Raw genomic sequence first — 13271 nt, forward strand, 5'->3', positions numbered from 1 at the left:
TGTTTAAGAGCACTGCAGATGTATAGAAATATTTTGATTGAATATATATGCGAGTGTGTGTACATAAAATCTTATATAGCAGAAATTAGCAGTATACTCTCAACATTTAAAAGAGGTCAGGAAAATGTGGACAGTCATAGTCTACACTTATCTTAGCATTTATACACACTAGTGACAGATATGTGCTGTGCACACATTAATGTGAACTCTACCTGTTTTACAAAAGTAAATACAAATGCTTTTAAATCTTTGTGCTGTCCCACCTCAGTAATGAAATATTTACATCTTTAGCATGTAAAAGGGTATGGGTTATGCATGGATTTCCTTATCTACACATTTTAGGCAGCAAATCCATCCATACTTCAGTGTTAATTATGTGGTATTGGTATAATACCATGTCCATCATGATTTGTAGAATGAAAAGTTTTAGGTAAGCTGTGTCTAGTCACAAAATCCATAGTTTCATAGGTTGGTACTAGGCTACCAGCCCTAAGGCATATACAAGCCTAGCCGTAACAATTCCTTTTGAAGAGGACCAAAGAGGCACTCTGCTTGACATGTATGGGTAATCTATTCCAGAGTCAGGGGAGTCTCTGGGTCAGGAACCTATCCCTCCAGCATGTTTTGTTTATTGTGATGACAAGATTTAGATCCCTGGAGCGTGTGGCTCTGAGGGATTGGGATTTCTTTAAGTGTGGCATGTCCAACAGCTTTGGGTTTGACATGGCCTTGTATGTTAAGCAGAGATCGCCTCTGAGTAGACTATATGCGACAAGAGTATAGCTGGAGTTTTTCGGTCAGTGTAGTAGGGCATCTGCTTTAGGCCTGTGATTCTTTTAGTGAGGTATTTCTGTGGCCTTTCCAGTTGTTGCAAATGTCTTCAGAGGTACATACCAGATGGGGCGTTGTATTCGATAATGGGTCTAATGAGGGATGAGTACAGTGGGACAATGACCTCCTTTTTTCTGGATGAAAAGCCCTTAGTGATGAGGTGTGCCACATAGAAGGATTTCCTGACTGTTGTGGCGATGTGGTTATCGAAGGTGAGACCACTGACCACACATCAGAATACCCAGCACATTAGAGAACATTATCTTAGCAGGCAAAGCAAGAGGAATACTGTACACTTATAACAGTACCCACACTGTTTCCTCTATGCTATTTGTGGACACAGCAGACAAAGTAAGATATTGAAAGCTTACGTCTTAAATTAAAAACTAAACATGCTGGCAGCAGTGGCAGGTTATAGCAATATCACCCTGTATAACTTTACAGATATTACAACCATTTAATTGGATGAAACAAAATACTGCTTGCCACTGCATACTTTTTTGCTAAAGGAATCACACTGGAAAAATCAACATGATGGCAGTCCATTATCTGAGAAGTACGGCTTTAAGATCAACTAAAGTGTTTGTATGTTTCTGTTGCTTGTCACCCTAGGATGTCTCTGAAAGTAATTGCCCTTTCTAGGTTTATAAGAGCAATATTTTAAAATGTTTGCATGTTTCTGCTGCTTGTCCACTAGTACGTCTCAAAGTAATTGCCTTTTTTTGGAGAAACTGTATGCAAAGACAGGTCTGCTGCTTGTCCCCAATGTCTATTTTATATATTTTTTTTTGGGGGGGGGGGCTGTATGCAATGACAGGTCCTTGTAGCAACTTTCTAAGTTTATTGAGCAGTTTTTAAAGTTTGTATGTTTTTGCTGCTTGTCATCCTCGTATGTCTCTGAAACTAATTGACTTTGTTTTTGGATAAAGATAGGTGGGCAAGTGAGCACCAGAGGATTGAAAGTGTCATTGAGGCAAGGAAGTGAAGCATGCAAGCCTTTATAGTAAACAAAAGGAGCAGAGATGAGCAAGAGAAGAGGGTGCAAAGTCAGGAAACTTCCAGTGATATGGGTAGGTTATGGCCCTATTGTCGTGTATCTTTGCTGTTGAGGACATCTTCTAATTTTCCTTTCTGCACTTAGTCCCATTTGTTTCATTGTCTAACACCACTGTTTTGCAAACCTGCTAGGTACAGACTACCCAGACTGCAGTGAGGACAGGGATGTAGATACAGCTCACACCCCAAAGAAGAGAAGATACACAATTTTTCAGCCAAGCTGGGCAAGTGCCTTTGACTGGCTTTCTATGAGTAGGCGCGGAGTGAAATTTGCCTTCTGCAAGACTTGTAACACAGATTTCACAATCCATCATGGGGGCCGACATGACCTGCAATGACATGCCAACAGTGAGAAACATAGGCAGAATTGCAAGCATGCAGCTGGAAGATCTATGGTGGATTTCTTTGGATCACAGAGTTTAGCAAGTACAAAGGTGGTTGAGGCAGAGGTTGGTTTTGTGTCTCTCCTTGCTAAACACAACTTATCATTTGCAGCAGGAGAACACATCCTGAAATTTATGAAGAAGTGTGGAGAGGATCAAGATGTTCTTCGTAAAATGACATGTGGAGCGACAAAGGCAGCATGCATTGCACGGGATGTGCTGGGGCCTCATTACCAGAATGATGCTGCAGCAGCCTGCCAGAAAACACCATTCTGTGTCTATATGGACCAAAGCACAGACATGGGAGATGACAAACTGTTAGTCATCCTTGTTGGTTACCTTGATGAAAAGGCAAGCAAAAATGTGACAAGGTTCCTTGATATGCCAGAATGTGTGTCCGGAACTGGACAAACAATGTTTGATTCTTTAATGTCCAGCCTGACAAAATTTAACATTCCAGTTTCCAACATTGTGGGCTTTTCTTCAGACAATGCTGCCTCAATGATTGGAAAACACAATTCTGTGCTGTCTCGTTTAAAGGAGGTGAAGCCCACAATTGTAAACATGGGGTGTCTCTGCCACTTGGCAGATCTCTGTAATAAGGCTGCTGTAAAAGCACTACATTCACCAGTTGAAGAACTTGTATCAGATCTGTATTGCCATTTCAGTTCCAGTGCACAAAGACAACAAAAACTTCAGGAATTTGCTTTGTTCACAGATACTGACCCCTCAAGATCATTAGACATGCACCTACTAGATGGCTCAGTCTTGGTAAGGTTATTAACAGAACCCTGGACATGTGGCCAGCTCTAAATTCATATTTTCTGTCTGCAGAGCCAAGGTCTGCTAAGATTGACTTAATTTCTAAAACTTGCAGAGTCATGAAGTGCATATGATTTTTATGTTCCTTAAGTATGCACTGGAACCCTTACTGGAGTTCAACATACAGCTTCAGAGCAGAGAAAGTCAGCTGCTGACACTGCATGCCACTGTGCATAAACTCCTGCAGCAGTATGCTGGCAGACTCCTCAGACCTGCATCTGCTGTCAGACTAATCAAACACAGTGATGTGTCAGTGTTGACTGACAGTAGCTGTGTTCTACCAAATGGTGAACTTCGTATTGGCTATGAAGTCAAGCAGTACATGAACAGCCATAAGGAGGATATTGCTGGCACAGTCATTGAATTTAACTTTTATAAAAAAATTGCAGCTTTTTATGCTGCAGTGCTGCAGAAAATGCTGAAAAAGTTTCCCATGCAGGATCACTTACTGAAAGACGCTGCATTACTTATTAATCCAGCCAAAAAATTGGACATTTCTTCAGGGCTTGTCAGAGATGTGGGCTTCCGTCTGGGTGTATGTGAAAATGATGTTGAGGCCGAACAACTAATCAATGAGTTCACCCAATATCAGATCGAGGACACTGGGAATCTGACAGGCCCAGTAGATGGGCCCCACTCATGTGTGTCACAGTACTGGGCACACCTTCTGAGGGACCTTTGCACTGAAGGGAAACTGCCACTCTTTAAGCAGCTGATGATGAGCCTACTTTGCTTGCCACACTCTAATGCACAAGCGGAAAGGGCATTTAGTATGGTGTGGAAAGTGAAAACTGAACTGCGTCAGTCTCTGAGTGTAAAAACACTGAACTCTTTGTTGGCAATTAAAATGAATGAAGAACTGGATGTCTGTGATATTAAGCTGCCAAAACCGGTTTTAGAGGCTGCCAAGAAAGCCACAGCAGCATACAATAAGTCTACATCAGATGTATGATAGGATGTTTAACTTGGTCTAAACTTTGTGTGAATTGCAATATGTCTGTTTACAAAAATAAAAATCACATTTACTACATGTGTTAGGCTGCCAAGAAAGCCACAGCAGCATACAGTACTACAGTAAGTCTACATCAGATGTATGATAGGATGTTTAACTTGGTCTAAACTTTGTGTGAATTGCAATATGTTTGTTTACAAAAATAAAAATCACATTTACTACATGTGTTAGGCTGCCAAGAAAGCCACAGCAGCATACAGTATTACAGTAAGTCTACATCAGAGTGACATATGATAGGAATAGGATGTTTAACTTGGTCTAAACTTTGTGTGAATTGCAATATGTCTGTTTACAAACATAAAAATCACATTTACTACATTATCTAAGTGCTGTTTCATTTACTTATGGTGTGGTTATGGTATTGCAGATTAAAGGTTTTTGGATCTGAGAAGTGTGGTATTGAATGTTAGTTCTACCAAGCTCCATGGCAATGGTGCGTTTTCGCGCAGTGCAAAAATAGGGTGTTCCACATTTTGACCATTTGTCACACATTGTTAGGGTCTGTGTTCCACATTGGCCACTTTAGAGGTTGAGACCTATGCATGGAATTCTTTTACTTAAGCCACTCAACTGCCATCACAGGGATCATCTGTGACTATGCCGACAGGTACAGTCACATAATGCATCATTTCAGAATTCTGTACTGAATGGAGAATCTAATCTTTTGAGTTTGGGATCAGACCCAAAAATAAGACATTTATTTTTCTAGCCTTTAAAGCCAGATTTTAACAACTAGAGTTGATCAAGATAATATGGGCAGGTTTTGGAGACTTCAAAGTCAGTTTTGTGCAAGGATTAACAACAGAATGCTAACCCAAACTCAAGGACAACAAGGAGTAAAAAAGAAAGTTTCATTCCTACTTTTGTTAAACAGATGTCAAATTTAGTTGTGAAATAATTTATAAATTACCTCATATTTGCATGGAACAAATATAGAGAAGTACTTACTTCAGCAGTATTGATCGCAGCACCATAACCAGTAGGAATAGCACAGCCAATCAAGCACACTTTGTCTAAGGGGGCATTATCATCAATTTTAGCAACAGATATATCAGCACAGACTGTGTACTCTGCAAAGGTACTGCATCCCAAGAAATGAAACACCTGCTTCCCCTTGCAGGTGAATCGACTCGTCATGTCAGGCATTAGCCCCTGCTGTTGCGTAGCTCTGTGAAAAAAGACATCAGACAATTTAATTCATAAAATAGTTTCTAGCTGAAAGTATCAACTGTTTCATTCCACCTCATCACAATACTATTTTGTATTGTATAGACTGTAAAGTGTTAACACTAAAGACACTAAAACATTGCCTATGTAAACATGCAAGAATATAATCAAATGGAAGCATTAATTATATTTTTCTTAATGTGGACCAATCAGCACTCACTTTTGAAAACAATTCCTTTTAATAAATAACTTTGTATCCACATGGCTCTACCTGAATTAGTATCTCAGCTCTTCTAAGGCATGATACAATTTTTGCTAGAGTCCTTGCAAAAATGCACATACACTATAAGAAAACAAATTATGCACTTCTCTTTATATTTCAGTTGCATAAATGCAGCAGCCCTTCACACATACATGTGATTTGGAAACCTTCAGTGTATTGTATAGAGAATTATGACTGGGTCTCTGATCATAACCAGCTTATTATGTGTTTGAGACATAGATTCTCATAACAGCTCTCCCCCAATGCTTATGTCTTAAGTATCTTATGCTTTTGCTGTAGGGAGGAGTTTTTACCAAAACACCTGTATGTTTCCATAGTCGGTACAAAAAAGCTCAGTTGACCTTATTTAAATAATGATGTAACACCACACTTTGTGGTTTAGTGCTACACATTAATGGAGAGCAGGGCTATGAATTCTTTATGTAGTCAATTGGTTATTGAACACCTTTATTAATCAATTATGTTTAACTTATATAAAAGGTGTATTTTATCATTGCTGTGTTTCTAATGGTTTGAAAAAACCGCTTGGCGAAAGCGCTTACCAAACATATGTTAATAAAGGACTTGTTATCTTTGATGTACTGAATGATACCAAGATTTTTTGAAGGCTGTATTTTACTTGGTCTGAAGAGATACCTAGTACTTGATATTAATTTGGAAGCAACTTTTTAGATTACCAACTTGGATTATTCATTTCATTTTTGAAGTTCTGCTTGTGTTCCTGTTTGTGCTTTTGTATGCACCACGCTGCCTGCATCATTGTGGTTGTCCTATGAGTGGATTGGTCTGAATAGACTCTAACTTCTAACATTTACTTGGCCTCGGTCGATACATTCCATCTGAATATAGTGCCGGGTTTGACCCTGAGCAAGTACTTTATTATATTTTATGCTGACTTGTTTGGTTTCGTTGCTCAGGCTCATTTGTTTGCTTGTGCTATCATTATTTATTTGGTGTGTCTTTTGTATATTATGCTTTTGCTGTAGGGAGGAGTTTTTACCAAAACACCCGTATGTTTCCATAGTCAGTACAAAAGAGCTCAGTTGACCTTATTTAAATAATGATGTAACACCACACTTTGTGGTTTAGTGCTACACATTAATGGAGAGCAGGGCTATGAATACTCTCCTATAATTCTGATATTCCTGACTGACTGTAATCCTTAGTAACACAGCAAAATAGTTGGGGCAGTTGAGAGGCAAAGAGTGTTCCTAGCTCAATACCCAGTCATATCAGTGCTCAGGGGAGTGCGTAACATTTGTTACATACTCCTGTAAGGGCTGTAACAATCAGGTCAATTGCTAAATAAGTGCTTTACAAGTTTATCTTTACCTGACATTAGTGAGTCATTATGGCGTTACTTGCACTGCCATGCTGTATCGTCCCACTTGTATGAAAACTGAAATGTTTAAAAATTGTTGTCATTTCATTTTTACTTCATTCTGTAGGCATGTCATGCCATCCATATGTACTGTGCTAAAGTATTTATTTATTTTACATTTGTTTACCTGGAGTGTCCGAGTGAGTCCAAAAAAGGCCTGTTTTCAGCAGCAGCCTGGGGAGGAAAGCTCCAAGTTACATAGTAAAACAGTGTGAACATGGAGTGTAAAAAAATCACATGCTACATAGTAAGCAAAAACAAGCAGCAGTAATGCAAATAATGCAATAAGGATGGTTAGTCACACATATTACACATTATGTACTTGTTGGTCCTTGAATGCAACACATCAGAAACTACAACATTAATGTATTTCTACGGTTCCCCTTCAGAAGATCAAATGGCTGAAATCTCGAAATGCATATGGCCGAAGTCATATGCTCGAATTTCAGAAGCTCAACCTTCTGAAAGGGGAAAAAAAACAAACAACGAAACACAAAACAATGTTTCTGTAGGGGGGCAAGACCCCTGCACCCTCCACATCCCCGCTACTTATTTATACCAACTCCGAGATTGCACTACAGTGAAGAAAGAGGAATCTCCCATTCTGCGCTGTATGCCGATCACCATTCAGAAGGTCGAGCTTCTGAAATTTAGAACATATGGTCTCGACCATATGCATTTCGAGATTTTCAGCCATTCGACCTTCTGAAGGGGAACCATTTCTACATAGGGCTGGGGTGGTGGCCTCACCAAATTAAACAATTAGAATAAAAATATACGGTAATTAGTTGGAGATAGGCTCCAAATGAAAAGAGTCAGGGAATATAGACAATAGAGAGAAATAAATGTAGGATGAACAGTGCCAAAAAATTCCTGAGGGGTCAGCCTGGAGTCGAGCAGAAACATAGCTGGTTATTAGTCAAATGGGCTTAGAGAAGAATTTTGAATTTGGAGGGGGTGGCTGTGCAAAGAATGGGCTGGAGAACTAAGTTCCAAATTTTGGAGATGTGCTTTGAGAACAAGGCACCCCCATAACTATTATTGGCTTTAGAGACTTCTAGAAGAAGTTTGTCTGTGGAGCAGATGGATCTATTGCTAGAGTAGGGTTTTACTAGATTTTAAGGGCTAGACTTTTATCTGGTAGGTAGATGATGGAATGACAAATTGTGAGTAGTTTGAGGCATAATAGGTTTGGGTGTTCCAACCAGTCTAGTTTGTGAAGAGCTGGACAATGATGTGTTCTGTACTGGAGGTTGGTGGCAAACCTTGCTATTTTGTTGTAGCAGGTTTCCAGTTTATTTAGATTTGTTTTCTTTATATTTGTGAAAATTGGAGAGTCATGTAATGGAGTAGATAGTAGATTGGTTTGGGAAATGGCTATTTTTGTAGTTTGGGTGAGAAATTGTTTGAATCTCTAGAGTGCCCCAAGTTTTAAGTGGACCTTCTTGATTGCTTGGGATATGCGCAGGTCATAACTGAGGGATTTATCAATCGTGATGCCTAGTAGTTTGATGTGCTCTGCTGGCTCTATTTTGGTGTTGTTAGTGGAGTAGATGGTGAATGGGATTTGGGGGTTGAGATATTTTATTGTTGGTAAATAGTAGAAGTTTGGTCTTGTTGGGGTTGAGTATTAGGTGTATGGCGGAAAGGTAGTAATCGTTATCCAATGTGTTACTGCTTATTCAAAAAAGGTTTCTGTATGCTCTTTGATGTCAATGTTTATTTAATGATGCACCATTTTATCTCATCTTGTTTCTGATATTATTTTCAATATCAGAACAGTTATTGTAATCATCAGGTTGCTGTGTGCCGCAGAAAAAAAACTCTATAGCCGAATGTGTTAGATCATTCTTAACATCCCACCTGACTCAAGTCAATTAGACAATAATTCTGTCCATCAGTCAATGAAATCAAAGGTATGTTACCGCCTGCTTTTTTTTTTTCTTGTTAAAAAACATTTTACCAGTTTCAGTATTCATTCTTCTATGTTTAAATCACCTTCTCCCACCTTCTCCTTTGGTGGAACCATTAACACGTAGAAGAAATTAAATCAACACTGGGGTTATGCAAAGTATGCAGGTGCCTGCCACATGTCCAGAAAACTGATATAATAGCATTTTAGTTACAAATGAGATAAGTATTACATACAATTATCATTGTGGTTATGGTTTTATATCATACAGTCTGTATGAAACTATATATAGTGGCTGGGATTTGAATTGGTCCATGTAGGACATGTTGTTTAGGTTTTGTATCCTTTTAACAATGATGTCATGGATGCTGAATGCATTCTATCAAATACTGAAGAGTATTAGAGACAATATTAACAGTGAGTTAGTCTTTATTAAATCTGTTGCCACTGATTGAAATAACAAACAAACCACTAGATACACCCACTAAGAAGAAACTTGGGAAACGTCCTTAAGGTAAAAACACCAAAGAATACTACGAAGAAACATATCTCTGTCAAGAAACACTTGGTTACATTAAGAAGGAGAAAAATAGCATTGCTAGTTAATTCCACTAGCATCAGGAAAAAAAAACTTTATTAGTTCTAAGAATGGCGAGGTTCTTTTAGATACACACAAAAAATCTAGTGATGACATTTCTGATAGTCAAGAAATAATAATGCATGATGTAGATACTGTGACAAAAAACGTTAATGGTGAAACCAAACAAAATCTCCACCCTACTGCAATTATAAAGATAGGGTTAGGTCATCTAATAGTTAAAAAAATACTATATTGTACAAGTACAAAATGAGCAACCAGCAAACTTGTTTTATACACTGCTGGTACATTGGCAATGGCACATGAATGTAGCGCAGTAAAAGCAGGTCATAATGAGGAAAATATGTTTTTAGATAGGTCTAATACAAATATCATGCTGTCTTACAATAAAACTACACAAAACACATGGCAAACCTTGGTAATACAATTGTTAATGACAAGATATATAAGAAAAGGGAAAAAAATGAGAAAGATGGCTTATCGGATGGAGCAGTGGTGCAGTGGTAGCATTGTCACCTCACAGCAAGATTTTTTCCGGTTCAATTCTCAGCCAGGGTGCCTTCTGTGCAGAGTCTGCATGTTCTCCCTGTATTTGTGTGGGTTTCCCCTGGGTGCTCTGGTTTCCTCCCATGTTACAAAGACATGTGCCTAGATTGTTTCTCCCTGGGCCCCCACTGAAAATTGGCTTCATTTCAAGTCGGACTTTCTCGGTTAACTAATGTTAAATAACTAAATCAAAATTAAAGAATCAAAGAAGTTAATTACAGAGAAAAGATAACGAGGGATCAGCAAACTGTTTGGTAAGATCTAATGTAACGAGATGTCACCCTGTTAGTGAAACTACTGATGATGTAGGCCCACTTGGAGCCAATCGGAACATAAATTCTAAGAAATGGGCAAACAGAAGTGTAGACTCACACTTCTCCCTACAGGACAGGTTGCTTGAAGTAATAGATAAAGTAAAGGTCATAGTTTCAAACTTGAATGGCATAAAAATAGTGGAGTCAGGGCAATGTTTTAGACATTTGATATCAGACCCAAATAATTTATCTGACATTTGTATTTTAATGGGCATGAATGACTTGATTAGTGTCCCATTGCTACATATGAAGAACGCCACATCTGACATATTAAAAATTGGTAAAAAACATAAAATTAGTTTTCTACTAAATTCCCCCTAGACTAGTCCAAAACTAACTGAGTACTCCTGTAGCAAAGCCAAATTATTTGTTAAGAAGGCAGGGGTATTTGAAAGACTTCCTCGTTATTACAATCTAGGAGGAGTTAATTTTGTCTAGAGATTTCTTTATCTACAATATTAAGCTGCACTTAAGGGAAAAAGGTCAATGTTTTCTCTCCAGTAAAACTAAAAACAAATTCTTATTTTTTTAGTGGACTTTCAGACCAAAAGCAAAAGTCATCCTTAGTAGAAACATTAACTAATACAGTGGAAGTTAAGTTTTAATACATTAGTGCACAAAGTCTCAGAAGGAAGAAGGAGGAGTTAGGATTTTCTAATCGGACATAACAACGATAAGATAATGGCTGTCACTGAAACTTGAGACTTGGGTGACATAATTCTCAAAGCATTTGAAATTTAATGTAATCCAAGGCAATATAGAAGGAGCAGAGGTGTTTTAATGCTAGTGCATGAACTGATAATTTCCTAGTTGGAGAAAATGTTGAACACTTAGAAATGATAAGTGTGATTATAATAAATATTCCCTTCTGGAAATAGTGAAGAGTTGTGGTTCCTAGAGGATCTGGAAGACATAGTGGACACAATGCATACAACTGTAGTGGGTGATTTTAATTAACCTGATATAAATTGGAACACAGGTAATTGCAAAACTAATTTTGAGGCAAGGTTCTTAGATATTGTTAACTTACATCAGCTGACACATCTGGCTCAGAATCCTACAAGAAGTGGTAATCTCCTGGACTTGGTACTGGTTAAAATCATGCACATGATTAATACCTTAGAGAATACACATCTGGTTGTGTTCTTCTGATCATAATTCCATTCAATTCAGTCTAACAGACTGTAAGGTAAACATATGAAAAACAATTTACTATGACATGAGTAAGGGTAACACTACATACTTCATGAATGACCTCAAAACTTTTTCTTGGGAAGGAGTGACTGAAATCTTTCAAAGTTTGTGAATATTCATATAACAGTAGAGTTATAATGACAACTAAAACAAAGCAAAGACAACTAAAATGAAACAAACGAGCATGAACCAACTAAAAAAAGCAATGTGACTAATTTTTGTCCTTTAAATATAAACTGGATAACTGGAGGGATACCCTTAAATTTACACGAGGACTTGCCGGCCTAACCCTCCTTGAAAAGGGAAGTTAAGTCTGAAGCTGGTTAGTTGACAAGACACACATGGTCATTAAACTGATTAGCTTTGTATATCCCATGATTCTATGATGACATCTCCCAAATTGCATGTAAAAGGGTATAAAATCTTCTGTAACTCAGCAATGTTAAAAATTTTACAATGTATGCATTTACCTTGTATTTGTAGTACACCTGTGTTGTATGCTTTTTATAATATAGTGAAATTGTTATGCAATCATGTAAAAACGCTTCTGTAACTTGTACAGTGCTCAAGAACACATTCTGAAATGTTAATGCCTATTTTGAATGTTACATTCATGTTGCTTTTTCAATATGCAGATGTGGTGAAACATGAAAAGGAGAATGCATATACTTAACAGCTCTGCCAGTTAGCACATGTGCAAGAACACAATCTGCTGACACAACTACAAAACATGCTACAACAAAGTTAAGGAAAATGGCATGTTCAGGTCAGCTTTTATGCTAGGGTATAGCACCATACTTCCAAGAAAAGAACACAAAAGTGTACTCAGAAATTAAAGTAGTTTGTGTTGATATTTTGCTATAACATTGCCAGTATGTTCTAATCTGCCTTCCTCACATTTTATATACTCCTGATAGTTTATGTAAGGTACACTGACACTCAATAACATTATTTCCACTTGTTTTATTATGCTTCTGACCAATACTTGAAAAATCTATCAACATGTTTACTGCTGTTGTTTAATTGAAAATATTATAGTTACCTGATTTTTGTACAAATGTTTGTATTAGGATTCAGGCAGTTTTCACATTCATGGCATTGTGAAACATAAAGAGGAATAACCTTGTCACCTAGAAGTAGTAAATTTAATTTCCAGTTAGGATATCTTTTAGCAGACACACATGAAAGAAAGAGTTTTAAATAAGGTGCTGCTGGGTGACAACATCAAAATCTGAAAATTTCAAATTAAACCGATAATTTATAAATTGTTAATTTATAAGCAGATTAAATCTGTTTCTTTACTAGCACTTTTGAATCCAGCATTTCCCCCATTACGATTTTTAAGAAGAGTTAAGGAACACAATGAAAGAAACAAAAAACACAAAAGTATATACATGCTACACATTAGTTCAAACCAATGATAAAAATGACTAGAATGTAACATCCTAAACGTGAAATAAACAGAAATGTATCTAACAGTCACTATTCATTTCTGATACAGTTCTGGACTGAAATATGGTGTTGCACTTCATCAGTGATGGATGAATATCACTTAGAGTTGGTCAGACTGGAAGTCACAACAGATTAAACACTTGCATGAAGGAATGTTTTTTTTTCAGAATCTTGGAATGTAGAGCTATTTACAGCAAACAATTCATTTACATGTGGATCAAAAGAAGTACAATTTTTAAATACGATTTTACGGGTCCAGCACAAGTCAAAGGGTTATAAAGAATTAATCACAATTTCTGGTGCATTTGAATACTTCTCAT

At 37.5% G+C, this 13271-nt stretch overlaps 1 protein-coding gene across 2 annotated transcripts in view; it reads right to left on the bottom strand.

Annotated features, from left to right (window-relative positions):
- Positions 1-13271, bottom strand: part of LOC122793405 (alcohol dehydrogenase class-3-like) — a 374659-nt gene that overhangs the window by 191542 nt on the left and 169846 nt on the right. For both annotated transcript variants that reach the window (XM_044061382.1, XM_044061381.1), the window contains exons 4-5: positions 12542-12629; positions 5053-5272 (exon numbers count right to left, since the gene is read on the bottom strand). In XM_044061382.1, the coding sequence (XP_043917317.1) occupies positions 5053-5272; positions 12542-12629 (308 nt within the window). The remainder of the gene's footprint in view (positions 1-5052; positions 5273-12541; positions 12630-13271) is intronic.

This window comes from Protopterus annectens, chromosome 2.part0 (genome assembly GCF_019279795.1).
Source record: "Protopterus annectens isolate FY-2018-M chromosome 2.part0, PAN1.0, whole genome shotgun sequence".
Lineage (NCBI taxonomy): Eukaryota > Metazoa > Chordata > Ceratodontiformes > Protopteridae > Protopterus > Protopterus annectens.